At 39.7% G+C, this 22,262-nt stretch overlaps 1 protein-coding gene across 1 annotated transcript; it reads left to right on the forward strand.

Annotated features, from left to right (window-relative positions):
• The first annotated feature begins 1,592 nt into the window (after positions 1 to 1,592).
• Positions 1,593 to 15,497, forward strand: LOC125179378. Its single transcript, XM_047885136.1, has 5 exons — positions 1,593 to 1,695; positions 6,269 to 6,382; positions 8,982 to 9,079; positions 12,019 to 12,184; positions 15,361 to 15,497. The coding sequence occupies exons 1-5, from the start codon at positions 1,593 to 1,595 to the stop codon at positions 15,495 to 15,497; spliced, it is 618 nt and encodes a 205-aa protein (XP_047741092.1).
• Positions 15,498 to 22,262: the final 6,765 nt, after the last annotated feature.

Genomic DNA, 22,262 nt, shown 5'->3' on the forward strand with positions numbered 1-22,262 from the left:
CAGACGTAAAAATTATCTAAATACAATTAAGCATTCATGGTAAAATGACTAAGGGACTAAACAAAAATGTAATTAGTATATATTATATTAGCTACCACACTACCACAACCACTCAGAACCCTCAGAACCACCGAATATAACAGAACCCGCGACCACTCAGAACGCCGCCGCAGTGTAATCCATCAAGTAGTTGATTATTGCAAGCTTCTGTGCTGCTCCATCCAATCTCCTTTAAACTGGCATTATCATTATAGATCAGTGGGTATCACTTACAATTTTAAATAATCATTCGAAAGCAGTCATTTGCCAATATTGCTAAGGAAAGATGTCTGCAAATCGATTAAACTAATTTTTACAACCCATTTTAAGGTCTTGCTAACGAAGGCTGATATAAGGGCCTTTGCTACCTCTCACGGGCCATCGCTACCTCCAATATGGTGCCGGAGATAGCGATTAAAATCTTAAATGTCCAGGAACGCCAATTCGCACTTTTATTGTTTTGAGAAGTCTTCTGAAAGAATTGATAATACTTGAACATTTAAGAGGATGTTTTGATAGAAACTATCCGTGCACTAGAATTTTGACTTGCATGGACGATTGGATTGTTAATTTCTCCCTCGTCTTCCTCAACAACGAACGCAATCGTCATCCCATTTTTGTCCGAAGCACCAAATCGCTGATTTCATTCGGCGTCGAAAGGTTCAATGTGTCGACATTTAAATTCAAATGCATTCAGTATTTGAGCGAAGATTGCGCATAATATATCGAACAAACCTTTCAGCGGCAACTAACACCACGAATAATTATCGAATACAGATGTTAACGGAGCTACATTATGAATAAGCGCTAAGACGGCACATGCTTAGGTACATGTGTGTCTAATGGCCATTGCATTGGTAACAATTTTAGGAAAAACATCCATGTTGGAGTGACCCTCGTGCGATGAAGATAATAATATGAAGCCTTACATTTGAAAATGTATCTACATGAAATTTTTTCCGCACTGTTTTGAACCCGAAATCCAAAAAGTTGAAAAGAACGCTCCACTCCAATATCAATGTAAGACAAAGTAAACTGTCTACGTCTGAATTGGTCAAACTCATGAAGCGAAGTATAGCGTTATAACTCAAATCTTTTGATCAAAATGTTCTCTGTCATCCATTCCTCTACTTCGCCTTTATTAGACACAATGCCATTAGACACAATGACATCGGCATTGCGTAAAAGAAACAGAATTGAGTATTTAACCGGATTTCTGCATGAACTATATTCTGGGATAAATGTAACTTCGGGTAATTCAAGACGGTGTAATCTCGTGTTGTATTAGCGCGTATGGGGAAGAAAGTGTAATACAAAAAATCCCGTACGACACCATCAACATGCTTGTCAGTGGCGGGAACGATTTTTAGACTATAGTGTCCCTACTAACGTTTTCTGCAGCGATTGATGAACTTGTAAATGCTATCTTTCAGATCATCAGGTAATTGACTGCCAACATTTTTTGGGTAGAGTTTAATTAACTAGTTGAGAAGATTTATAGAGTGTTAGCATCTGTTAAAATTATAAGTCATCGCAGTATAAGTGCTACGGGAATGAAGCCTCGCCCATGGCTGTCAGGCGTGCTCTGCCTGGCGCTGTATCTCGCCCACTCGGCAGCCCTCGGAGACTACTCGTCGATCTCGGCGAGGTCCCTGGGTGAGTTGCCTGCTTGTTGCTTCAATGTTGAGTTGCTATGTCATATCGTGTCTAAAATTCAATATTTAACGCCAACTGGGAGTTTGAAACTTATGAGTAACTTGATAACTTGATATCATGATAATTGTTTCGGACGTAGCAGTCCCAGGCCACGATGGATCGCCGCCTCTGAATTATCGCTCATCCGTCCTCATTTGGGGCAGCTGATGAACGATGCTGTTGCTTGCTTCTCGCCGCTGGTAGTGTTGCAGGGGAGGTCGATCTGGAATTGTGCCCAAGAACACGTCCAGTCGTCTTTTGAAGGTCTCCAGGGTGAACTCCCCATCTCTTATATCCTTTGGTAGGACGTTAAGCAGCCTCGGCCCTGCCACGGAAAGTGATACTTCCCGCAGGGAGTGAAGTCTGACTGCAGATCTGTTACGTAGTGGGAGATCTTGCACAGTCTCCACCTTTTCTCGTTGTGATGTGTCTCAATCCTGAAGGTCTCGCTCTCGAAGTTTTGCGCCATTTCGCTTATCATCTTCCATGTGTACAGAATGACATACCTCTCCCGTCTCCTCTGTTGTGAGTACGGACCCAGGCGCCTCAATCTCTCCCAGTAGTTCAACTCTTCCATCCCTCTGATCCTGGAAGTGAAGGTTCGCACCTTTCAGTTGCCGCAATGCGCCGAGTGTGAACGGGGTCCAGAGCTGGCAGCAGTATTCAAGAATCGGTATTAAAATGGCTCTAAAGAGTGTGATCATCGGTTCCGCTTCTTTTTTTTCTGAACGTATGCCAGATCCACCCCATCTGTCGCCTACCTCTTGCGGTTATTGCCGTAATGTGATAACAAAAATTGACCTGGTTATTCATCAACACTACTAGATCGCGAACGAGTCGCTTCTCTCAATTTCAGAGTTGTCAGGTGCTAGATAGCGGTGCTCCATATAAGCTCTTCCGCGACCTCTATATCTCAAAACCTCAAACTAGGTCCCGTTGAATTGCATGCTGTTCACTAGGGCCCAGTCATATATTGCAGAGAGGTTTTATCGCAACCTCTCGCAGTTCCTCCTGTCCGTTATGGTCATTGGTACCTGCTGGTGTCGTCCGCGAATGACGATGCAGAGGCGTTGTTCTCTGCCACATCTATGTCGGCGATGTGAATGAGGGAGAGGATTGGGCTGAGTACCGTTCCCTGTGGCACTCCACTCTTCACCCTAGCCTCGCTCGATCTCGAGCCGCCTACAACGACAGCTTGCAGTCTTTCTACAGGGTCCGCCATAATTTATGGCAACGGATGTTTGCTATATAAAATAACAGCATGGTTTCTAGGAGACTTTTCTTTTTTAAAGAAGCTCAATATCATCTATTAATTCATCGATTTTATATTGCTGAAGTCTAAGGCGTCTAAATTTACTATTACTTATGGCAGTAGATAGAAATGCAGTTATATCCCTTCATGAAAAGGGCGAGAGTAATACAGTCATTGCAAAAAAGCCCCAAATTCGTCGTAAAACTGTGTGGAAGGTGGTAAAAAAATTCAAGGAAACTGATGAAACATGCAATTGACCTGGTCAAGGAAGGAAACGAAGTGTCCAAACAAAACAATTGGTCAAAAACACGAGGGAAAAGTTGAGGAGAAACCCTCGTCGCTCAGCTGCAAAATTGGCTGCAGAAGCAGGAGTCAGTTAGACATCAATGCGTAGAGTCCTCAAAGATGACCTCAAGACATCCTCTTACAAGATGCAAACATGGCATAACTAACAGACCGTCATGAACGAATGAGGCTCGAAAGATGCCAGTACATTCTTTCTGAATATCATTGAGGATGGCATGCTGCCCAACTTGGTGTTCAGTGACGAGAAAAAATGACATTGAACAAAGCGTTAACCGTCAAAATGACAGAGTTTGGAGTCGGGATGGATCTGTGGCCACCAGAACAGCAACACGACGTCAAAATCCCATGTCCATGATGGTTTGGGCCGCGGTAACCGCCACTGGGAGGTCCCACTCGTTTTTGTCCACCCAGGAGTAAAATTGAGCAGTGAGCGATACATTTCGGACATTTTGGAAGCTGTGTTTTTACCTTGCATGGGCCCGACAAACACTTCAACGGCTAACCATGGAGTTTTCAACAAGACTCTGCCTCATCACATGGCTCAAACATGACCCAAAACTGGATTCAGGGTCACATCTCAGCGTTCATTAGCAAAAATGAATGACCCTCAAGAAGCCCTGATTTTAATCCTCTCAACTTTTCTGCGTGGGCTATTTTAGAGAGTAGGGTCTGCAGAACACCTCATGATTCTTTGGATAGCTTGAAGTCTAAATTGACACGAGAATGGGACTTGATCCCTTAAGAAATGCTGCGTGTCTCCTGTGAAGCTTCCCCGCATAGATTGGAGACCTTCATTAAAAAATAAGGGTGGTCATATTGAATAAATATGTCTGAGAATTGTTTTGGTAATTCTTGGCTACTAGCTCATCCAATAAAAAACAATGCACCTGTTTGTGTCATTGAGAAATAACAAAAACCCATGCGTTGCCATAAATATGGTGGACCCTGTATTAGGAAGCTGTGGATCCATGCCAGCAATTCACCTCCGACCCCCAGCAGTCTTACTTTTCTGAAGAGTACTCCATGGTCAACTCCGTATCATGTGAGTTTATTTTTTGATCACGGATTATACGCGATATTTTCTACAGCTGGAATTGCCTAATACATTGAGTTTAGGTGCAATTAAACGATATTACCAATGAAAGTTTTTCAAGGACGATATTAAAACTTTTTATTAAGACTACACACATTGCAAGCTGCATAGCGACCTGGATCTCTAACATGATTTGCGCCATTGTAAGCTCGTCAAACAGAGACGAATTACCGTTTATTTGTTACAGTTTACGAAACTAGGAGGGAGCAAAATTAGCATTCATTAATTAGCAATTGAGTAATTCAATGGAGACTGTGGGGCGGTTAGACTAGGGTAGACGATTTCCTTCACTTCAAGACAGCCAAACTTATGAAAAACACTCAAATTATCCAGTTTTTTCCACACTCTATGTTTTCTAACCCGTCTTCTTCTAAAGTTACTACGAAACACTAGGGATAATCATCGGACTTACTTGCGCTCTCTCACTTGAAATTTCGTTCCAGCACATGGTAGGTATCGAAATAATTTCTGGCTGCTGCCGCTGGTAATAGGCTAATAGCGATATAATGTTACTCAAAATCTAAATTTACTTTGCTATTAGAAGCCGCAAAGATCTGTGTCGGCTTTTTAATAGTTTTTGAACCATAGTTAAAAGAAGATGTTATTTTTTGATATCGCGCCGATTTATAGCGGTATTTTCCGCTATAAAAAATATCGGACAATAAATCTTTTCATAATGGGAAATGAGCAACAAATCAATGTTCGGTTTTAAACCAATAGTAACGCGTCCAACTCGACTGCATCAAGTCTCCTAAAAGTCGACTGGAGTCTATCACTAAAGTTCCTGTAAGGTCATCGATCCGGCCTCCAGGGTTAAGCAAATAATGAAGCATATAGCATATCAGCTGCTGAAGTTTTGATGCCTGCTAATACGACCTTTGAAGCCTCTGATACGTGCCATTTTCAGCTTAATGTTAAAATATAATACACGCTTAATGAACACGTGGCCATAAACGCAGCGCGTGCTTTTTGCGATCACGCAATGTTGTTTAGATTTTACACGATATGTTTTCTAAAATTATAAATACGAGAATACGGTCACTTTTAATATTGGATATACAATAATTTCATTGCTTCCTTATTTTCGGCCTAAGAACGGCTTTGAACTTTATTTAGATGCATCTTTTCGGGTCTCAAGTCTTTTTTAATTACGCGGAATAACATCGTAATTACGGGAATGCATCGACTTCTACAATTATGCTGGTGAATGACACGACGCTAATTTTATACTTCATTCGGCCGGTTAGGCCTCCATGTAGCGGGCTTCATGTGTCCAACGCGGGCTCGTATAAGGTTTATTCAAGTTAATAATGTAACTATAATTTGTAACGTGCATTATTCCAGCAGTTTTCTACTGCTAGTAATTTCTCTCATTTGCGCTTCAACGCATCCACGCATATGAATAAATTGTCCAGCAGCAACAATTGCTATTTTTATTTGATTTATATGCGAACTTCCAGCAAGCGTGAGTATGCATTATGTTTCTTATCGTGGATGACGGTCTTGCGTGACAGATTTACTTTTTATAGTATTTTTCCACTGGACTCGAGTAATAATATTGGTAGTTATGAGCTAGTATTTTATCTCTGTGATAGTAAATTTTGTAAAATTCTCTTATCTATATATCAATATAAAATTTGATCTCATTTTGAACTTACCTAAATTGAAATTGGTTGATTTCTCCACGATGCAAACACTGTTGTGGTAAGTTCAACTTAATACGTTGTAGATTAATTGTTTCACATGGGATGTCTCAATATTATCTGGGGCTCGGCGTAGTTGGGGTCAGAATTTTTTGATGCGGGAATGCTAGTCCCGTACGTATGTCTTTCAATGCTTGGCAAGGAGTGCAGCCTTAATTTGTTTCTTTAAAACCATTGCAGGAAAAAAGAGGTTCACCAAAGGGTCTGTCCTACTGACCCAGACGGTCCCTCGCGTTTTGGCCTGCCTGGACTTGTGCCGTGGCTACGAGCTCTGCGTCGCCTTCAGCTACGATGGTGACGTATACAATGAAAAACTGGCGCATGATAACAATTATTTTCTTCAAATTTTGTGAGAAATTTTAACCCTGAATTCAATCACTGGTTTTTTCAATCAACTTTCAATTTACTGACAATGACAGGCCATTTTTTAAAATGATAATGACGTAATCATCAAAGTTGCCAAAAAGCCTCTATAAGACTAGGGACCGCCGAAAGGTCGTCCCGAAAAATTCAGCCTTAATGAGCATATAAGAAAATAGGTCTCCTGCATGGTATGAACACCCAAGTTTTAACGGCTATTCAATTTAGATATCAAATTTGCGCAGATGTTTGATGTTAAGTTAATCTAAATAAGAACAATTTCAGTAGCCTTGATCCCACTTCAATTACTATAGTGCAAATAATTGATAAATTTTATATTATCAAAATTCATGAAACGTACCATTAGGAAAATACGCAGGAAATGATTCATTAGGAAAATACGCAGATCCATTCAATTTTGTGAGAGCAGAAATATTGTGACCAACAGACGTATGTATATGATTGAACATGACGAGCGTCGCCTGCCTCGCATGCATGGCCACCTTAGACTTCCCAATAGAATATTTCATTGACATTGATTTTACTTTCGTTAAAATCTGGGGTTTAAAATTGAACGTCCAGAAACTTCAGTACTTTAATGAAAGTTCATGATTGATAGAGTGTACGAGGGCAAACGAGAACTTGATCATGAGTGGTCAAATACACATTGTATTAAACTGCACTATTTCTATATACTTTTCTATGATTGTTCTGAACATGAAGTAATACAAGTGCAATGATCGTTATTACAGTAAATATTTACCAGGCCGAATGATTATTAACGTATCATTGATCAGTAAGAACGGCTATTGGCAATAAAACAACCATATTTGTATCCGGAGGGCGAAGTTTTCGATAAACCTCAACAACCTTCCCATGGATCACTCATTTTGCTGCTGTTATTACATTATTCAATTCAAGAATTGCCTGGGGGTTGCCATCCCCTGAATATGTCCCATCTTCTTGTGGTATCTCCACTGATTAAAATGTTGGATATTCAAAGCTCGATGTATGCGGGTAACATTCCGGGTTAAACCCGCGAATTTTCAGTCGGTCAAAGAAACGATGCTGATGGCTTGCTGATGATTTGTGTTATAAAATAGTGAAGACTTGGGAACCTAAACTGTATTCAGATCAATAACAGGAGAGAGACCTAAAATAAAAGAAACGGACATCTAACTAATATGTATAATAACACACAGCTCAAGTTAGCGTATGTCAGAAACAATATTTTAGAGATATGAAATCTAACATCCGATTTATTCATACAGAATGAGTTCTTTGACACAATTAGTTTGAGGTGGCAGATGTATCACGACGTATACTGCTGAAACCCCTAGACGTACTACACGACCCCTCCACATCATTGGCAATCTTAAGGCCCGTTTCCACTACGGGACAGATTCTGAAGGATTGAGATTGGCCTGAGACCAATAAGCAACATGGCTGGACTTGAAATCTGGCGTGCGCGTTTCCACTATACGTGCGTGTGCTGGGACTGAGACTGACCGTCTGGGCTACCGCACTCTTTGGCATTTGAAGATTGATTATGCTGCCGCTCTTGCTTTTACTAGCTGTTGTCACTATGCGCAGGAGCAAACAAAGATCTATTTACCTAATAGCAGTTATGAAACGCAAGAATGGTTTCAAACTTCTCATTAACATAGTTTATCCGTGTAATAACATGCATTCACCAAGGGATTAAGAAACAGCATTATCTTATTATACCTTTAATGTGTCCAGAAAATTAAATGTAATAAATACGTCACAATGTTTAACCATGTCTGGTTTTTGGTCTATAGATTTAGATAGGTATCATAGCGTGCTTCACAAATGCTACTACTATTATTGGTTAATGTATTTATTTACTATTTACTGAGTATACATACACTGTAAGTACAATAAGATAATTAAGATTTTTTAATTGACGGACGAGTGAATATATGTCAATAAACAGATAAAATCAGTCAATGAGAAGTTAAGAAGTATTATTTCCATTTTTTGATGTTCGTGGATGGATATAATTTCTTCATTTCTTTACTTGTGTTCTCTAATTCTCAAGATTCTGTCCCTGTAAAAAGAGCTTTTTACTTGCCAGAAGCAAAGTGCCTCTCTATATAAATCGATAAGCCTTTCAGTGACATCTTTGCTCCAGTCTCCGTTGTGCGACATGGTCAGTTAAGCAAAGAGACAGGCAATGGTGCGTTTATTGGAGCGCCCGCAAAGCACACACCCTCCTTGAACGAAAGTCACAGCGACACTGGCGATTGCTCGTCACGCAAGTCCAGTAAAAGATTGAACAGCGCTTGACTTCCCGTCACTCCAGTCTCGATGGTCCGGACTGCCTCAGTCCGGACTGAAAAAGCCAGTTTTTTCAATCGTCAGTCTCGCAGAGTCTCATAGTGGAAACGGGCCTTTAGGCATGGCTTTAGCATCATTAAAACATGGCTAAAGTATCATTTAAGCATGGTTAAAGTATCATTAGAGCATGGCTAAGCCATGGCTAAAGTATTCCCTGACCGCTTGTGTGCAGGAGTTTCGTGCCAGCTCAGAGACACCGTGTCGACCGTCGTCAACTCGCCAGTTTGGGTCTCATACGTCATCACTCAACAGCCTGACCTCAATGTTTTGGTGAGAATCAACACTCTGATGCTCTATTTAGATATTTGTCCAAATAAATACATCGATATGTCTATAAAAGATCAGTTAACCTTATTATAACTCTGGCATAATTTCTCCAAGGCGCTGAAATCTGTGGCATTACGGATTCGCCGTCACCCGTAAAACCCAGTCGGCTATATTGGTACATAAATTATCTGGTCTACCTTGTCTAAAATTAATTGAATTTCTGGCAGGACATGAACAACCAGCATACATTAAATAAGTTTATTGCACTGTTTGGCCACGTTTGACTTGAGGTAATTTATGACTGGAAGGTGAATTTACTACTATTGTAATAACAGGCAATGAAGTGGCTAGCGATCTTAGCACAAAACACCTTCATTGACTCCGAAATGCACGTATTTCCAACCGGACTTACAACAACAGAAGACCAGCTGTAATCGGAGGCTGGGTCCCATTTGGCTCATGAATGAAAGTCACCGTTCCCGCGGTGGCAGCTAGTTAAGGCTGTTCGAGTTATTCATCGCAATTTAATCTGAACATATCTAGGCCAATACTAGCCCAGTGGATCCCATTGTTCCGCTCATGACTGCTGGCTAAAGCTAAGTCCTAACTGGAACACAGGGTGTCCTCGTCTTCCCTTCAGTTCAGCTAAAACCTATCATTGCCGCCAAGTTTTGTCTTCACTTCCGCAACGGGTGCGCCCCTTTTTCTCAGGAAATGTATTTAAAGTGCGGGAAGGAGACCTTGAGCATCGTTGAATCAAGAAGGTGTTTTGTAGTCCTTCCAATGGATTTTTACTGTTAGTTTGGTTTGATCTCCATTACCAATTTAAAGAATCCATATTATCATTAGTAAAGTAATTTAAGCCTCTAATTTTGACCAATCAAAGGTCAAGATATTTGATTAGGATATAGATTCAGTTTTTGGTTGACTTGCTGATGCCTTTTCGAAGTTTCATTGCGTTGGGCTTTTATTTATTGATTTATTTTTTATTTTCTTTTTTGGTAGATAACTTACTGGGCATAGTTCAATTCACTATCTACTCTCAGGATTGTGCCATCAATCGTGAAATGTAAAAAAAAATCCACAAGACACAAATAAGACGAGAAGCACTAGTCATTTTTCCCAACTAATACGTTCCAATAACCATTCGACAGTAGTTTTTTAGATACTTTTATGTGATAATGCATCTATTTAATTTAAAACAATAAAGAAATAAAATATCTTAATTTTTTAAATCGTTTGAGTGTGCTGTCGGATGGTTTGGAAAACGGTGATTACAATACAAGTATTCTCACACTACAGGGTGGGGCAGAACCAATTGAGCAGTTTAGAGCAGTCAGTGCTCGCAGGGAAGGAAGGGGATGGGCGTGCGGGTGATTTTTTGCAGCCCATCCGGTATTCCCAATTCCCATTTCAGTAGCCAACATAGTGTGGTTAGGAGAATATCGTGTCTTTGCTGTGCGCGCATATTTCGAGAACAATCAATCCTTGATTGCAACGCAAGGAGCTTTTCGGCGGCGGTTCAATATTCCATGCAATGATGCTCTTCCTCATGCAAACACAATTCGGTCCTGGGTTAGGCTGTTGGAGGTAACTGGTAGCACACTTTTAAGGCCCGTTTACACTAGTGGCAACGACATGCGCTTTGAGTCGTTTGCTGCAGTGCCTCACCGCGCACAACCGTTCACATTACTTTTGTACTCGGTAGTTGGAGACCGCGCGCTTTGAACACTAGTTGCCTCCTAGACGTCAATGAGGATGGATGACACCGAATTTGAGCTGTGGGCCATTGTTTTCGGGTGTGCTGCGGTCCGTCATTCTTCGCACTATGCCAGTTGTAAACGAGAACTTAGCATTGGCATCATAATTAGAGAAGTAGCACATTAAAAAAGATACAGTTTATAAAAAATATAGCCCATTCTTAAATAAAAAGCTCCAATATTCGTACCGATATTACATCATCCTTTAAAATCGCTAAACGGTAATGCATAAATTGTCAGGAGTTGCTAAAATCACATAAACTAAACACGTCATGTAAAAATAACTTACATCATTTGTATTTCGACTTTTGTACTCCATTGACCGAACACTCCATAGGCATTCATGTTCTCAATAAAGATCAATTAGGCGCTCTACTAGAGAGTGACTCCAAACGAGAGTGGTGTTAGTCAACATTTGGTGTGCCTATGGCCGACGCAGGTTCATCAGAACAGGTAATCTCGAGAGGGTGAGAGCAGCAGTCATCCACTCGCCAAGACGTTCTGCACGAAGGCATGCCGTTGCTTTGGGCATCTCCTCACGCAGTTTGAGGAGGATTCTGTAGGATTTGCATTTCCATCCCTACAAAATGATGATGGTCCAACAATTGAACGAAGCAGACTTAGCCAGCCGCCGAAATCTGTGTGAGAACATGCTTGAACAGATTGCTCCCGAATCAGCGTTCTTCAGCAGTGATGAGGCGCATTTTCACCTCTATGGGACTGTAAATAAGCAAAATTTTCATTATTGGGCTGAAGACAACCCACAAATTATCCATCAAATACCACTACATTCTCCCAACGTCAATAAAGGACACACGTCTTAAGGCCCGTTCACACTAGGGGCAATACACGAGAATCAAGTGCCTCAAAGCACATGCAGAGGCGCTTTGCAGCCTCTGCATGCGCTTCTTGACCGATTGACGAGCTAGCGATTGACAGGGGCCATGCCTCATGCAACACAAGCGCGGCGCTTAGTAGATAGCTATTAATGAATTGATATCACTTGTATGCTTAAATCGCAAATTAACTAAGAATTTAAATTAAATTAAAAATTTAAATCAAATTAAAAATCTAAATTAATTAATTAAATGTATCGATAATATCTCACCTGATATCATCACTGACAAAAACAGACTTATAAGATATTTTGAACAATGTTTAATACCTAATCATTCATTGCAGATGGATCCGTGTGCCGGCAGCCCTTGTCCGGCCGCCAAAGTTTGCGTGCGCTACTCGATCCCAGCCATTCTACCGTACCACCCTGAGTGGGCCCTCAACTTCTCGCTGCCTGGCTACGTCTGCACCGGTGCTACAGATTTGCTTGCCCAGCGCGATCAAGGCAAAAGTGAGTTCGTTCAATTGCAGCGATGTGTGAAATAAGCATGACTTTTGGCCAAATGGCCAAATGGCCGCAAAAATATGAATGGGAATCACGAAATTTTCGTTAAGATTTTTTGTAATGTGTGACCATCCTATATCATTCACATGTATTGGATTGGAAAATAGTGTGGTTAGTATTTTTTTACTTTCACAGCATTTTACAAGTTTATGTAAAAATGTTGAATGAATCTGAAAAGAAGATATATCCTAGAATTTACACTGAATTATTATTCCACCTGATTCGTATTCCACCACTGATTTAGTATTCCACCTCATTCGTATTCCAACACTGAATTAGTATTCCACCTCATCACGGCTCTAGATCCACACGTATTGGAAAGAAACTAAATAGTTGAATAAATCAATGCCAACCACTACATCAGAGGCTCTAAAAATCTCCGAAGCAAATGCGGAGCCTTCAGAATTCTGCCGTGCTCTACTTACCTTTACACCGCTTGCTACATCGCTGGTTGGTAAGATTACTGCTCTGCTTCATGGTTGGTTATAGTGCGCCAACCACCACACAATACCGATACAGTTAAGAAGTTAATCACACGCATCCTTAACAGTTAATTCAGTTAAAGATGCGTTTAACAAAGTGCGATTCCAAAATGATCTTGATAGTTTAGTTTACTGGGCTGATACGTGGAGGGTGCGTTTTAATGCTGAATAGCGTATTTATTGTACTTCATCTCGGCAAGAAAATTAAATGAACAGCAAAATTATAGTATAAGAAGACATCTTGGCAACGATAGTGACTATTTCGAATTCCGAAAGTAGGGTTTGGAAACGCTGTTTGGTCATCGAAACTTGAGAAGGACAAAAATTTAGAGTTCAATTACGTGCAATAATTAAAGATTGTTCCAGACTTAAAAGACAAGTCTTGTGAAGAAATATTAGAGATTATGATGCTTCCAATTCTATGTTATCGAGGTCTGCATGGCGACCTAATCGAAGTGTACAAGTATAATCATGGTTTATACAAGTTCCCAGAAGGATTACTAAAATTTGAAAAAAAGAACCAACACCAGGGGACCCGAATAAAAACTAAAAAACTGCGTTGCAACTCATCCACGCGACATAACACTTCTTCTCGCTATGAGTTACCGACATGTGGAACAGCCTACCTGATGGCATCGTTGACGCTCCGAGTATGAACGCGTTCAAGAACAGACTAGATAAAGCAATGGAGAAATAAATGTTCCGACTTGAAAGTTGAAATGCCAGGCACCATACGAACCTGATAGAAGATCAGTTTTGAAATGATCTGGTCAAATAACCCGTTTTTAGATCTCCTGTGAATAAGTCACGAAAAGTATAAGAGATAGTATAGTATAGTATCTTCGGCATTGAAGAATAGGCATGGATAGGCTTGTATCCGATCCTTCTACTTTTCTTGAATAGTTCGCAGATCTAAAAGACTGGCCTTTTGATTAAATATTTTCAACGGACGGTAGGTTTAAAATCATTTCTAGATTTCAGTTGTTTCGTAAGATACGAAGCATTTCTAGACTGAACAAATGCTCTTGCATGGGCTTGTCTAGTCCGTTCATGAGGGGTCGCAGCCGCAGGCACAAATTTTACTCGTAAATCGGCCCTGGAGCCAACGCCTAGCTTCACGATGCTTCAACTTTACTCAGCCTCAGAATAGAAGCCGCAGACTACGCTTGAACTCCATAATCCAGACAAGCGACACACTGCCGAAAGATAATAGTGTCGTAGGTCTTCAGCCAATGCTTAAGCATGCTCGCTCATAAGCAGGCAGTTCCCCGTCCGGCTGTACCTACTCCGGCCTAACCTATTCACGCTGTCCCGGCTCACAACCTTCTTGCAGCCAATGACTGGCTCTACCAACACACTTGGACCGCCTCTCTAACTTTTTGCAGCCAATGAGGTTAGGTTAGGTCCGCTCAGGTTTGTTTTGGGTGGAGAAAGGTTGCAGCTTGTTTAGGTTAGGCCTGAAGAGGTTAGGCCAGAGGAAGTTTGGCCAGATGCAGTATGGCCATGTTTACCGTTGGCAAGCTTATTTTGTGGCTGTGGACATCCGGCGCTATGGCTTTGAGCACTTGCCTTCATAGGCCGTTATGCACTCTAGCGTTCTTACCTATGTAAAGGAATATGAACTAAGTGAGAAGTTTGGCAAAGCTGGTCTCCGGCATGCGCCCCGTTCTTGAACGCTTTCATACTCGGAGTGTCAACAACACCTTCAGGGAGGCTGTTCCACATGTCGGTGACTCGAAGCGAGAAGTGTTGTCGCATGGATGAGTTGCACCGAAGTTTTTTAGTTTATAGCTGTGGCCTCTGATGTTGGTTCTTGTTTCAAATTCAATTAACCCTTCTGGGACCTTGTACAAACCATGAGTATACTTGTATATTTCAATGAGGTCACAGCGCAGGCGGCGATAACAGAGACTGGGAAGCTTCATAATCTTCAATCTCTCTCCAGAAGCTATAGACTTGCCCTTCAAGCCCTGAATTATCCTTGTTGCACGTCTATGGAAACTCTCAACTGAATTTTTGCCCTTTTCAAGTCTCGGTGACCGCACAACGTTTCCAAACTCTAAGTTCGGGCGCACGACAGAGGTGAACAACAGCTTCATCATTTCTACATCTAGGTACTCGTTGGAGCGTCTGATCAACCCAAGCAGTTTATTGGATTTATTAACTTGCGTTTCAGTATGCGGAGATGGCGGCAAGCCACACCAGGCCTTTTCTACAGCACTTAGATACGATATGATTCGACGACAAACAATGGACGGATTGTAGATTAGTGAGGAATTTCCAGCATATAAGACTTGTGGTAATTGCAATTTTCTCCTTCAGTTAAATGACGGCGAGAAAAGCCAACTACACAAAAATTGCCTTATCATGAGGAAATTAAGCATTGAGCAGCGTTCATCGTTAAGTTTGGATGTAATTCTTAACATATTTGTCAAAGTTCGTGGGCTATTGTGTTCGAAGCCTGGCGCCGCTTATCGTCTCAAAACTAAATTTGCAAGGAATGAGGATTGTTTTCTCATATTTTGGATTGAATAAAGAAACCAAATCAATTTAAAAATGATAATTGTTGGCAGGACAGAAAAACCGTGTTCCAGAATCCAAATATTTAACGCGTTTTCCTATCATGTTCATGTTCGCAAGGCTGCCAGCTCGTGAGTTACTGGGACACGTGGATGTCAGGCAACCTCATTTCCTCTGAGGACGCGCCCTTCTACGAGGCTTTCGACCGCTGCTCCAACTTAGACTGCACGTCGCTATGTTCCGAATGGAGTGAGTAAAGCTTCACGAGTGCTTTCATTGTTGTTGCTAGGCACCATATAGTCAGATAAAATCTTTCATGCCATTGAATTGCCTAACTCCTTACTTCCAACACTAGTAAGCGTTCAGTTCGAATTTCTACGATATTACTATTCATAGAGAAATAATTTATTGCTTATTAATCAGATTTGCCACACATATTATCGTGTAAACACAACAATGGTGAATAATATTATTGATAATACAAAATCCTCAGGAACTAATGATACCAGTGACAAGTTCAAATCTATAAACCTACAGGCTTAAGGTGAGCAGCTAGAGATGCTAATCCTAATCGAAAATAAAAACTTTAGTATCAATCTAAAAAACTCTATATTATTAATTTTGAGTAATAAATAAAGTTGAATTGATATAAATATAAACTTATATAGTTTTTATGGTCATTCCTTTCAAAAGTTTTTGAAATTTTGAAAATCAGCCCCACCTGATCATAAAAAATATTGATGAAATTAGACACGTAAGTTGGTTCATATTTAAAAAAAACTGCGCCTAAATTTCAGGTTCAAATATAAAAACTAGCGGAATTAGGAACCTTAAGAGGGGGGTGGTGAAAATGTCCCCGATCACTCGGCGTAAAATCTCCATATTCAGGTCACTGTTGTGGATTATCTATGTGATTTGAAAATAGAGTCGTTGGTAGAACTTGAAATATGAGCGTGTAAGGAAATTGGTTTCAATAGTTTATTTTTTATCAATATTTTTTGTTTAAAATAAAGTCAAACTTACTCAGAAATCAAATAAGAAAAGAAAATGTACAATTATGACTATATTAATAGTAAAAACACATGAAGGTGATAATACAGAACTATAAATCGGAACATGTATACTAGAGATGATATAATGATCTTTTTTACCTCTTGCGACTCACAAATAACTAAAATTATTATTTTGGGCAAAATTTTAAAATATCGACTTATACTCTACCCTCATATTCTTTAAACGTTTTTATTATGATTTTTNGAGCAAAATTTTAAAATATCGACTTATACTCTGCCCTCATATTCTTTAAACGTTTTTATGATGATTTTTGCCCACTGTGACCACTAAAAATCATAGCTAGATTTATAGGAAATTTTCCATATATGTGCTATTTTTCGTATTTTTGACAATTTCGAACGACCCTGAATCATGAAAGAATTAACCTAGGGGTCTAATTACTTCCCTGACTCACTAAAACAATTTTTCTCCTTAAACTCAATACTTCACAGCACCAAGTCCATAAATACAGTCAGATTTCATTTCCAGACATAAACGTGAAGCTTTTAGACAAAATAATCAACAATAGATTACACCAGTGGCTCCCAAACTTTTTCAGCCTTTCGCCCCTTAATTTGGCTGCCCAGTGAATCCCAAGCACCCCCCCCCACGACAGACACGAATAAAAACAAATGTCTCTCTTGATATTTAATATGCTGTAATTTTAAAAGAGAAAGGTTAAACACAAATGTGTATTTCACAAACAGATCACCATTTAGTAAACCCATATATTTTTTTACGGTTTCAACAGTTTCAGCACTAGAAATTCAAGACGGCTCGGACAAATTTATGGCCGGAACCGTGGCTGGTCTCGCAGCCGGTCTCAAGGCCGATCTCCAAATTCAGTGATCAAGAATATCTCCCAAACTAATGAACGCTGCTCGATAAAACTTGGAAGACGTATTCATTAAAACCTAACGGTGATGTTTAGCTCGCAAAAAATTTTAAATTTCACCTTGACGATACGTCCGCAATTCGCAGTGATCAAAGAATTTCTTCCAAACTACTCAACAGATTCCAACAAAATTTTGAATATAAATTCCTAATTATCAAATGGTGATTTTTAGCTCGTGAAAATTAATTCGATTCGGTGTCATGTTCTACACGTGTTGTGTACAAATCGTCAAACAAACGTACTAACTTCTGACTTCGACTTCGCGGACTGCCGCCCCTCAACTGCCCCTTTCTTCCTCACCGACCCCCCAGATCTTTCCACCGCCCACGGGGGGGGCGATATCGCTCACCACTTTGGGAACCACCGGATTACACTAACACCTCACTATTCAAAACACCCACTGTGCAAGGCAACACGGCTTTAGGATACACAGAGGGTTACGTACAGCACTAGCTACATTCCCGAACACTTGCCACACTCTCAGTACACAAACATACCATTGACAAAGTGGGCCGCGAAGTTACCACGGCCTTCGACAAGATTTGGCGCACCGGACTACAATATAAATTCATACAACTCAACCTCACCCCTTCTTTACAGAAACACTTTCAGAATTCAGATTTCCTTACAGACAAAACAACATCTATCAGAATAGGTTCTTCTTGTCTAACGCTATATATAGCAGGTGAATGATTGAAGTTAAAGGGTATAATTTTAATTATTAAATATAGGTGTACAGTAGGCACGATTTATTACAGTAGCAATGAGGGTAAGTTATACTACACGCTCGAAAGTGAATCTAGCCCGTGTCGGAGAGTAGAAATGAGCGTTGATGCTAGGGAGGTCTCTCTCTCTACAACTGCTTTGGTGGTGAGCTATAAGAGCTCAAATAGAGTCCACCGTACTGACGTCATAAGTGACGTAAGAATGGCTAATGACGTCACGGATGGTAACGTTCTGACACTCTCTACAGCTTCTACACCCACGACCTCACACCACCACTACACGATACAAACTACGTAGCTTTTGCAGATAACATAACAAATAATCGCTGGATATAACCCACACAACCACGCAGCAGTACAAAGACAACACGTCGTACAACAGATTAACGCCTTCGAAAACAAGTGGCTCATTAACGACGAACACAAATAAATTTAAAATCATCCCCATCATATGGAAATACACCGATATGTTCATTTACAGCACCCACTATGTAAACAGGAACAAACGAACAGTTTTAGGATTACTTTTCACCACTTACGGCTACAGCTCATAAATAACAAAACGTAAAGCAATGGCCTTACAAATCTACGCAAGGTACCCAGATTTTCAACATCCCTCTCAACAGAAAACGCACTTTAAATTTCGCCTTAGTTAGATCATCCCTAATTTACCTCCCAAAACCGTCACGCACCCAATCAAAATCATCCACATCTATTATCTAACCTGCAGACAGTCTACACTCTACAACAAAGCCCTTCGATTCATTACAAACACACACTAGTCTGACTTCATATACTCCCCAACACTACACCTGTCTCTTATACACATCTAGATGTGTATAAGAGACAGACCTGTTAAAGGTGTAGACGTTCATTCTATGAACAGCGAGATTAGAGCAGTGAGTTGCTGGTTCAAAGCCCCAGCTAGCTGCAATAATTTCACGACGTCTAGTTTCTTCTACGTACCAAATTTGGCCGAACTGATGGCCCGAAGGCTCATAACTATCGTGGACCCTGAAATATGTGTACAGTATTTACACAAAATATTTTATGTACTTATGTAATGATAATTAAAATCATACACTTAAAATAAGAACAAATGTGAAAAAATANGAGATTGGCCTGAGACCAATAAGCCACATGGCTGGACTTGAAAACTGGCGTGTGCGTTTCCACTACGTGCGTGTGCTGGGATTGAGACTGACCGTCTGGGCTACCGCACTCGCTGGCCTTTGAAAATAGATTATGCTGCCGTTCTTGCTTTTACTAGCTGTTGTCACTATGCACAAGAGCAAACAAAGATCTATTTACCTAATAGCAGTTATGAAACGCAAGAATGGTTTCAAACTTCTCATTAACATAGTTTAGCTGTGTAATAACATGCATTCACCAAGGGATTAAGAAACAGCATTATCTTATTATACCTTATTATACCTTATTATTATACCTTATTATTATTATATTATATTATTATGTGTCGAGAAAATTAAATGTTATAAATACGTCACAATGTTTAATCATGTCTGGTTTTTGGTCTATAGATTTAGATAGGCATCATAGCGTGCTTCACAAATGCTACTACTATTATTGGTTAATGTGTTTATTTACTATTTACTGAGTATACATACACTGTAAGTACAAGAAGATAATTAAGATTTTTTAACTGACGGACGAGTGAATCTATGTCAATAAACAGATAAAATCGGTCAATGAGAAGTTAGAAAGTAATATTTCCATTTTTCGATGTTCGTGGATGGATATAATTTCTCCATTTCTTTACTTATTTTCTCTAATTCTCAAGATTCTGTCTCTGTAAAAAGAGCACGGTTGCGACCCAATTCCAGAGCACGCCCAATCCCCCCCCCCACAGACACATATGGAAACCAGCACCTCTTTCTTGATACTTGTTATGCCGCAATTTGAGATGAGAAAGGTTAGTCACAAGTGTGTATTTCACAAATAAAACCCAATTTAGTAAACCAATATATATTTTAACAGCTTTAACTGTTTCAGCACTATAGAAACACAGGACAGGTTAAAAAAATAGATCTGGTTGCGCCCCAATTTCAGAATTCGCCCAATCCACCCAATCACGCACCCAATCGATCATAACAGTCCGATCGCTTCAGCAGTTGTCACGGTCAATTCTTAAGGCCAGTCCAGACGCTGCGTTTTGCACCACCTTTTGTCTGCACAATTCAACACGTTGCAGATAAAACGTTGCGTGTGGAGTGAATATCTGCGCAGTTTTGAGTCCGTCGGGAAGACGGCAGAGTTGAGGCGATAACTGAGCTAGAGAGCATAAATTTCTTTGAACTGTGCGGACAAGTCGGCGCATATGTATGGTAGCACGGTTTTCCTTTTCATTTCTTTACTCATTTTTGATTCTTCAGGCGACCGTGGCTGACTTTCGGCAAAGATTTTTCAAGTTTCTCATAAAATTTATTTCATTGTATGAAAGTTTCTTTTGCGTTTGGCGTGTCAAATCCAAGGAGTACAGTGACAGGAATAAAGAAAGGGGAGGCCTATGAGAGTTCAGTGGACGAATTCAGGGAAATTCATGCAACTGCAAACAGAAAAATAGTTATAAAAATCAATTCTTTGAGGAGTGGTGGCCGTAATTAAGTGGTGATAGTGCGTTTCTCATACAAGTATTTTCTTTGATGATATGCAGTGTCACTAATTCAAATAAATAAAAATACGTTTCTATGTCCATTCTCAATTAGTTCCGCCAATCAATAGTATCAATAGTACCTAATCCATGACGATATCATGCAAAAGTTAGCTAAATATGCAAATATCTCTGCACCGCGTGGACGCTCTAAAGATTGCAACCTTTTCACTCCGTTTCAAGACTGCGCAGAGCAAAACGCAGCGTCTGGACCGACGTTTAAGCGCACCAAATCGATCTTGACGAACACGTTGCTGCTGTAGGTGTCGCACCCTCGTTTTAAACGCACCCAATCGCTATTGACCATCGAGTGTCTTTAGTTGGCATTCTTATTTTGTGGGTTCCCATTGACCATCAATAGGCTTCTCTTAAATATCATGCCATAATAATTAATAACATGCCAGTAAATTGATAAATAATAACTATTTAAACTATCTTCTATGGAAATTACGATGCCGTTAAAATTTTAACAGTTCTATGCATTTCAACCAATTAAACTGGGTAAACAATAGACAAAAGAACGGGAGTTTTCTGTGCTGTCAAGGGTTTTATTGAGATGTTCCTATTTTCATAGCGATATATTGGTATTTTGTGCTAATCATAGCCAGTCTTTCGTTACATTCGTATGTAAGCCGTAGATTCGACAATCGGCAACAGAAGCATACCTATAGCCGGCTTTAAATATGTTCAGTAAATTATCTTTCTCGCTGAATGTGATTGTACAATATGATCGCCGACTATGATCTTCAGCGCCGACGAAAAGCCTTGGATTTTTATTAGATATAATACTATCTTCATGTGTAACATCACCTTATTATTGCAGAAGAGTGTTGCACTAAACGGAACTTTTATTTATTATCCTTCTATTGCCTCAAACTCATAAATTCCTGTACATCATGTTCATCATACTGACGTTAGAGAGCCAATCGGTTTTCGGCATATACAAAATCGGATAATTATGGTTGATGTGATGGTAGTGGCTAGGCTTTTTCGAAGTAGAATTTGTTTACTTATAATAAACTTTGGACAACAGATTAAAATAACGTTCAAAGTAACATAAATATCGACTCAATGTTCTACCAGACATTGATGCAACTGATTACTTTTTAATTATCAGATGTATAGAAATTTTTTCTGGACATAACAGAGGGTAGGGTGGCTCGAAAACCAAAATTTTCGAATATTAAAATGCTTGACCTCAGGAAAGCTGCTACAAGGCGTACAAAATTTCAGGTCGATAGGGAAATTTTTGTAGGTTGTACCATCGGTCTGAATTTCAAAATATTGAAATATTTTAATTAATTATAAATTTTATTAAATTGATCCTACAAAAAACTTAATTCATTAAATAGTTTGAGATTTTAGCACATTCATATTTTATCAAGCAACTATGAATCAAAGTTGACTTTAATACAGGGAAATAATCAGGTTAAAAATCCTAATAAACTAGAAAATCTCGTGTTTTTACTTAAATTAGAATACAAACCGCACTTTATATATAATTAATACAAAATAAACCGTTATTATCTCTCAAATTCATTTCAATTCATTACTATGAACATTTAATGGAATAGGAAATATAATAAGATTGACATCTTAAGAAACTAAAAAATCACTAAGTTTTTTGTTAAAAGGAATATTGAACCGGTTTCAAACATGATTTGAATGAGCACCAATT

This window comes from Hyalella azteca, unplaced genomic scaffold (assembly GCF_000764305.2).
Source record: "Hyalella azteca isolate HAZT.00-mixed unplaced genomic scaffold, Hazt_2.0.2 contig17057, whole genome shotgun sequence".
In the NCBI taxonomy this organism is placed as follows: domain Eukaryota; kingdom Metazoa; phylum Arthropoda; class Malacostraca; order Amphipoda; family Hyalellidae; genus Hyalella; species Hyalella azteca.

Bases quoted from the DNA above. Each gene is read 5' to 3' on its own strand.
- LOC125179378 (XM_047885136.1), top strand. From the start codon at position 1,593: ATGAAGCCTCGCCCATGGCTGTCAGGCGTGCTCTGCCTGGCGCTGTAT. The intron at 6,383-8,981 runs GTGACGTATACA...GCTTGTGTGCAG, and splicing joins CGTCGCCTTCAGCTACGATG to GAGTTTCGTGCCAGCTCAGA. The intron at 12,185-15,360 runs GTGAGTTCGTTC...CATGTTCGCAAG, and splicing joins CCAGCGCGATCAAGGCAAAA to GCTGCCAGCTCGTGAGTTAC.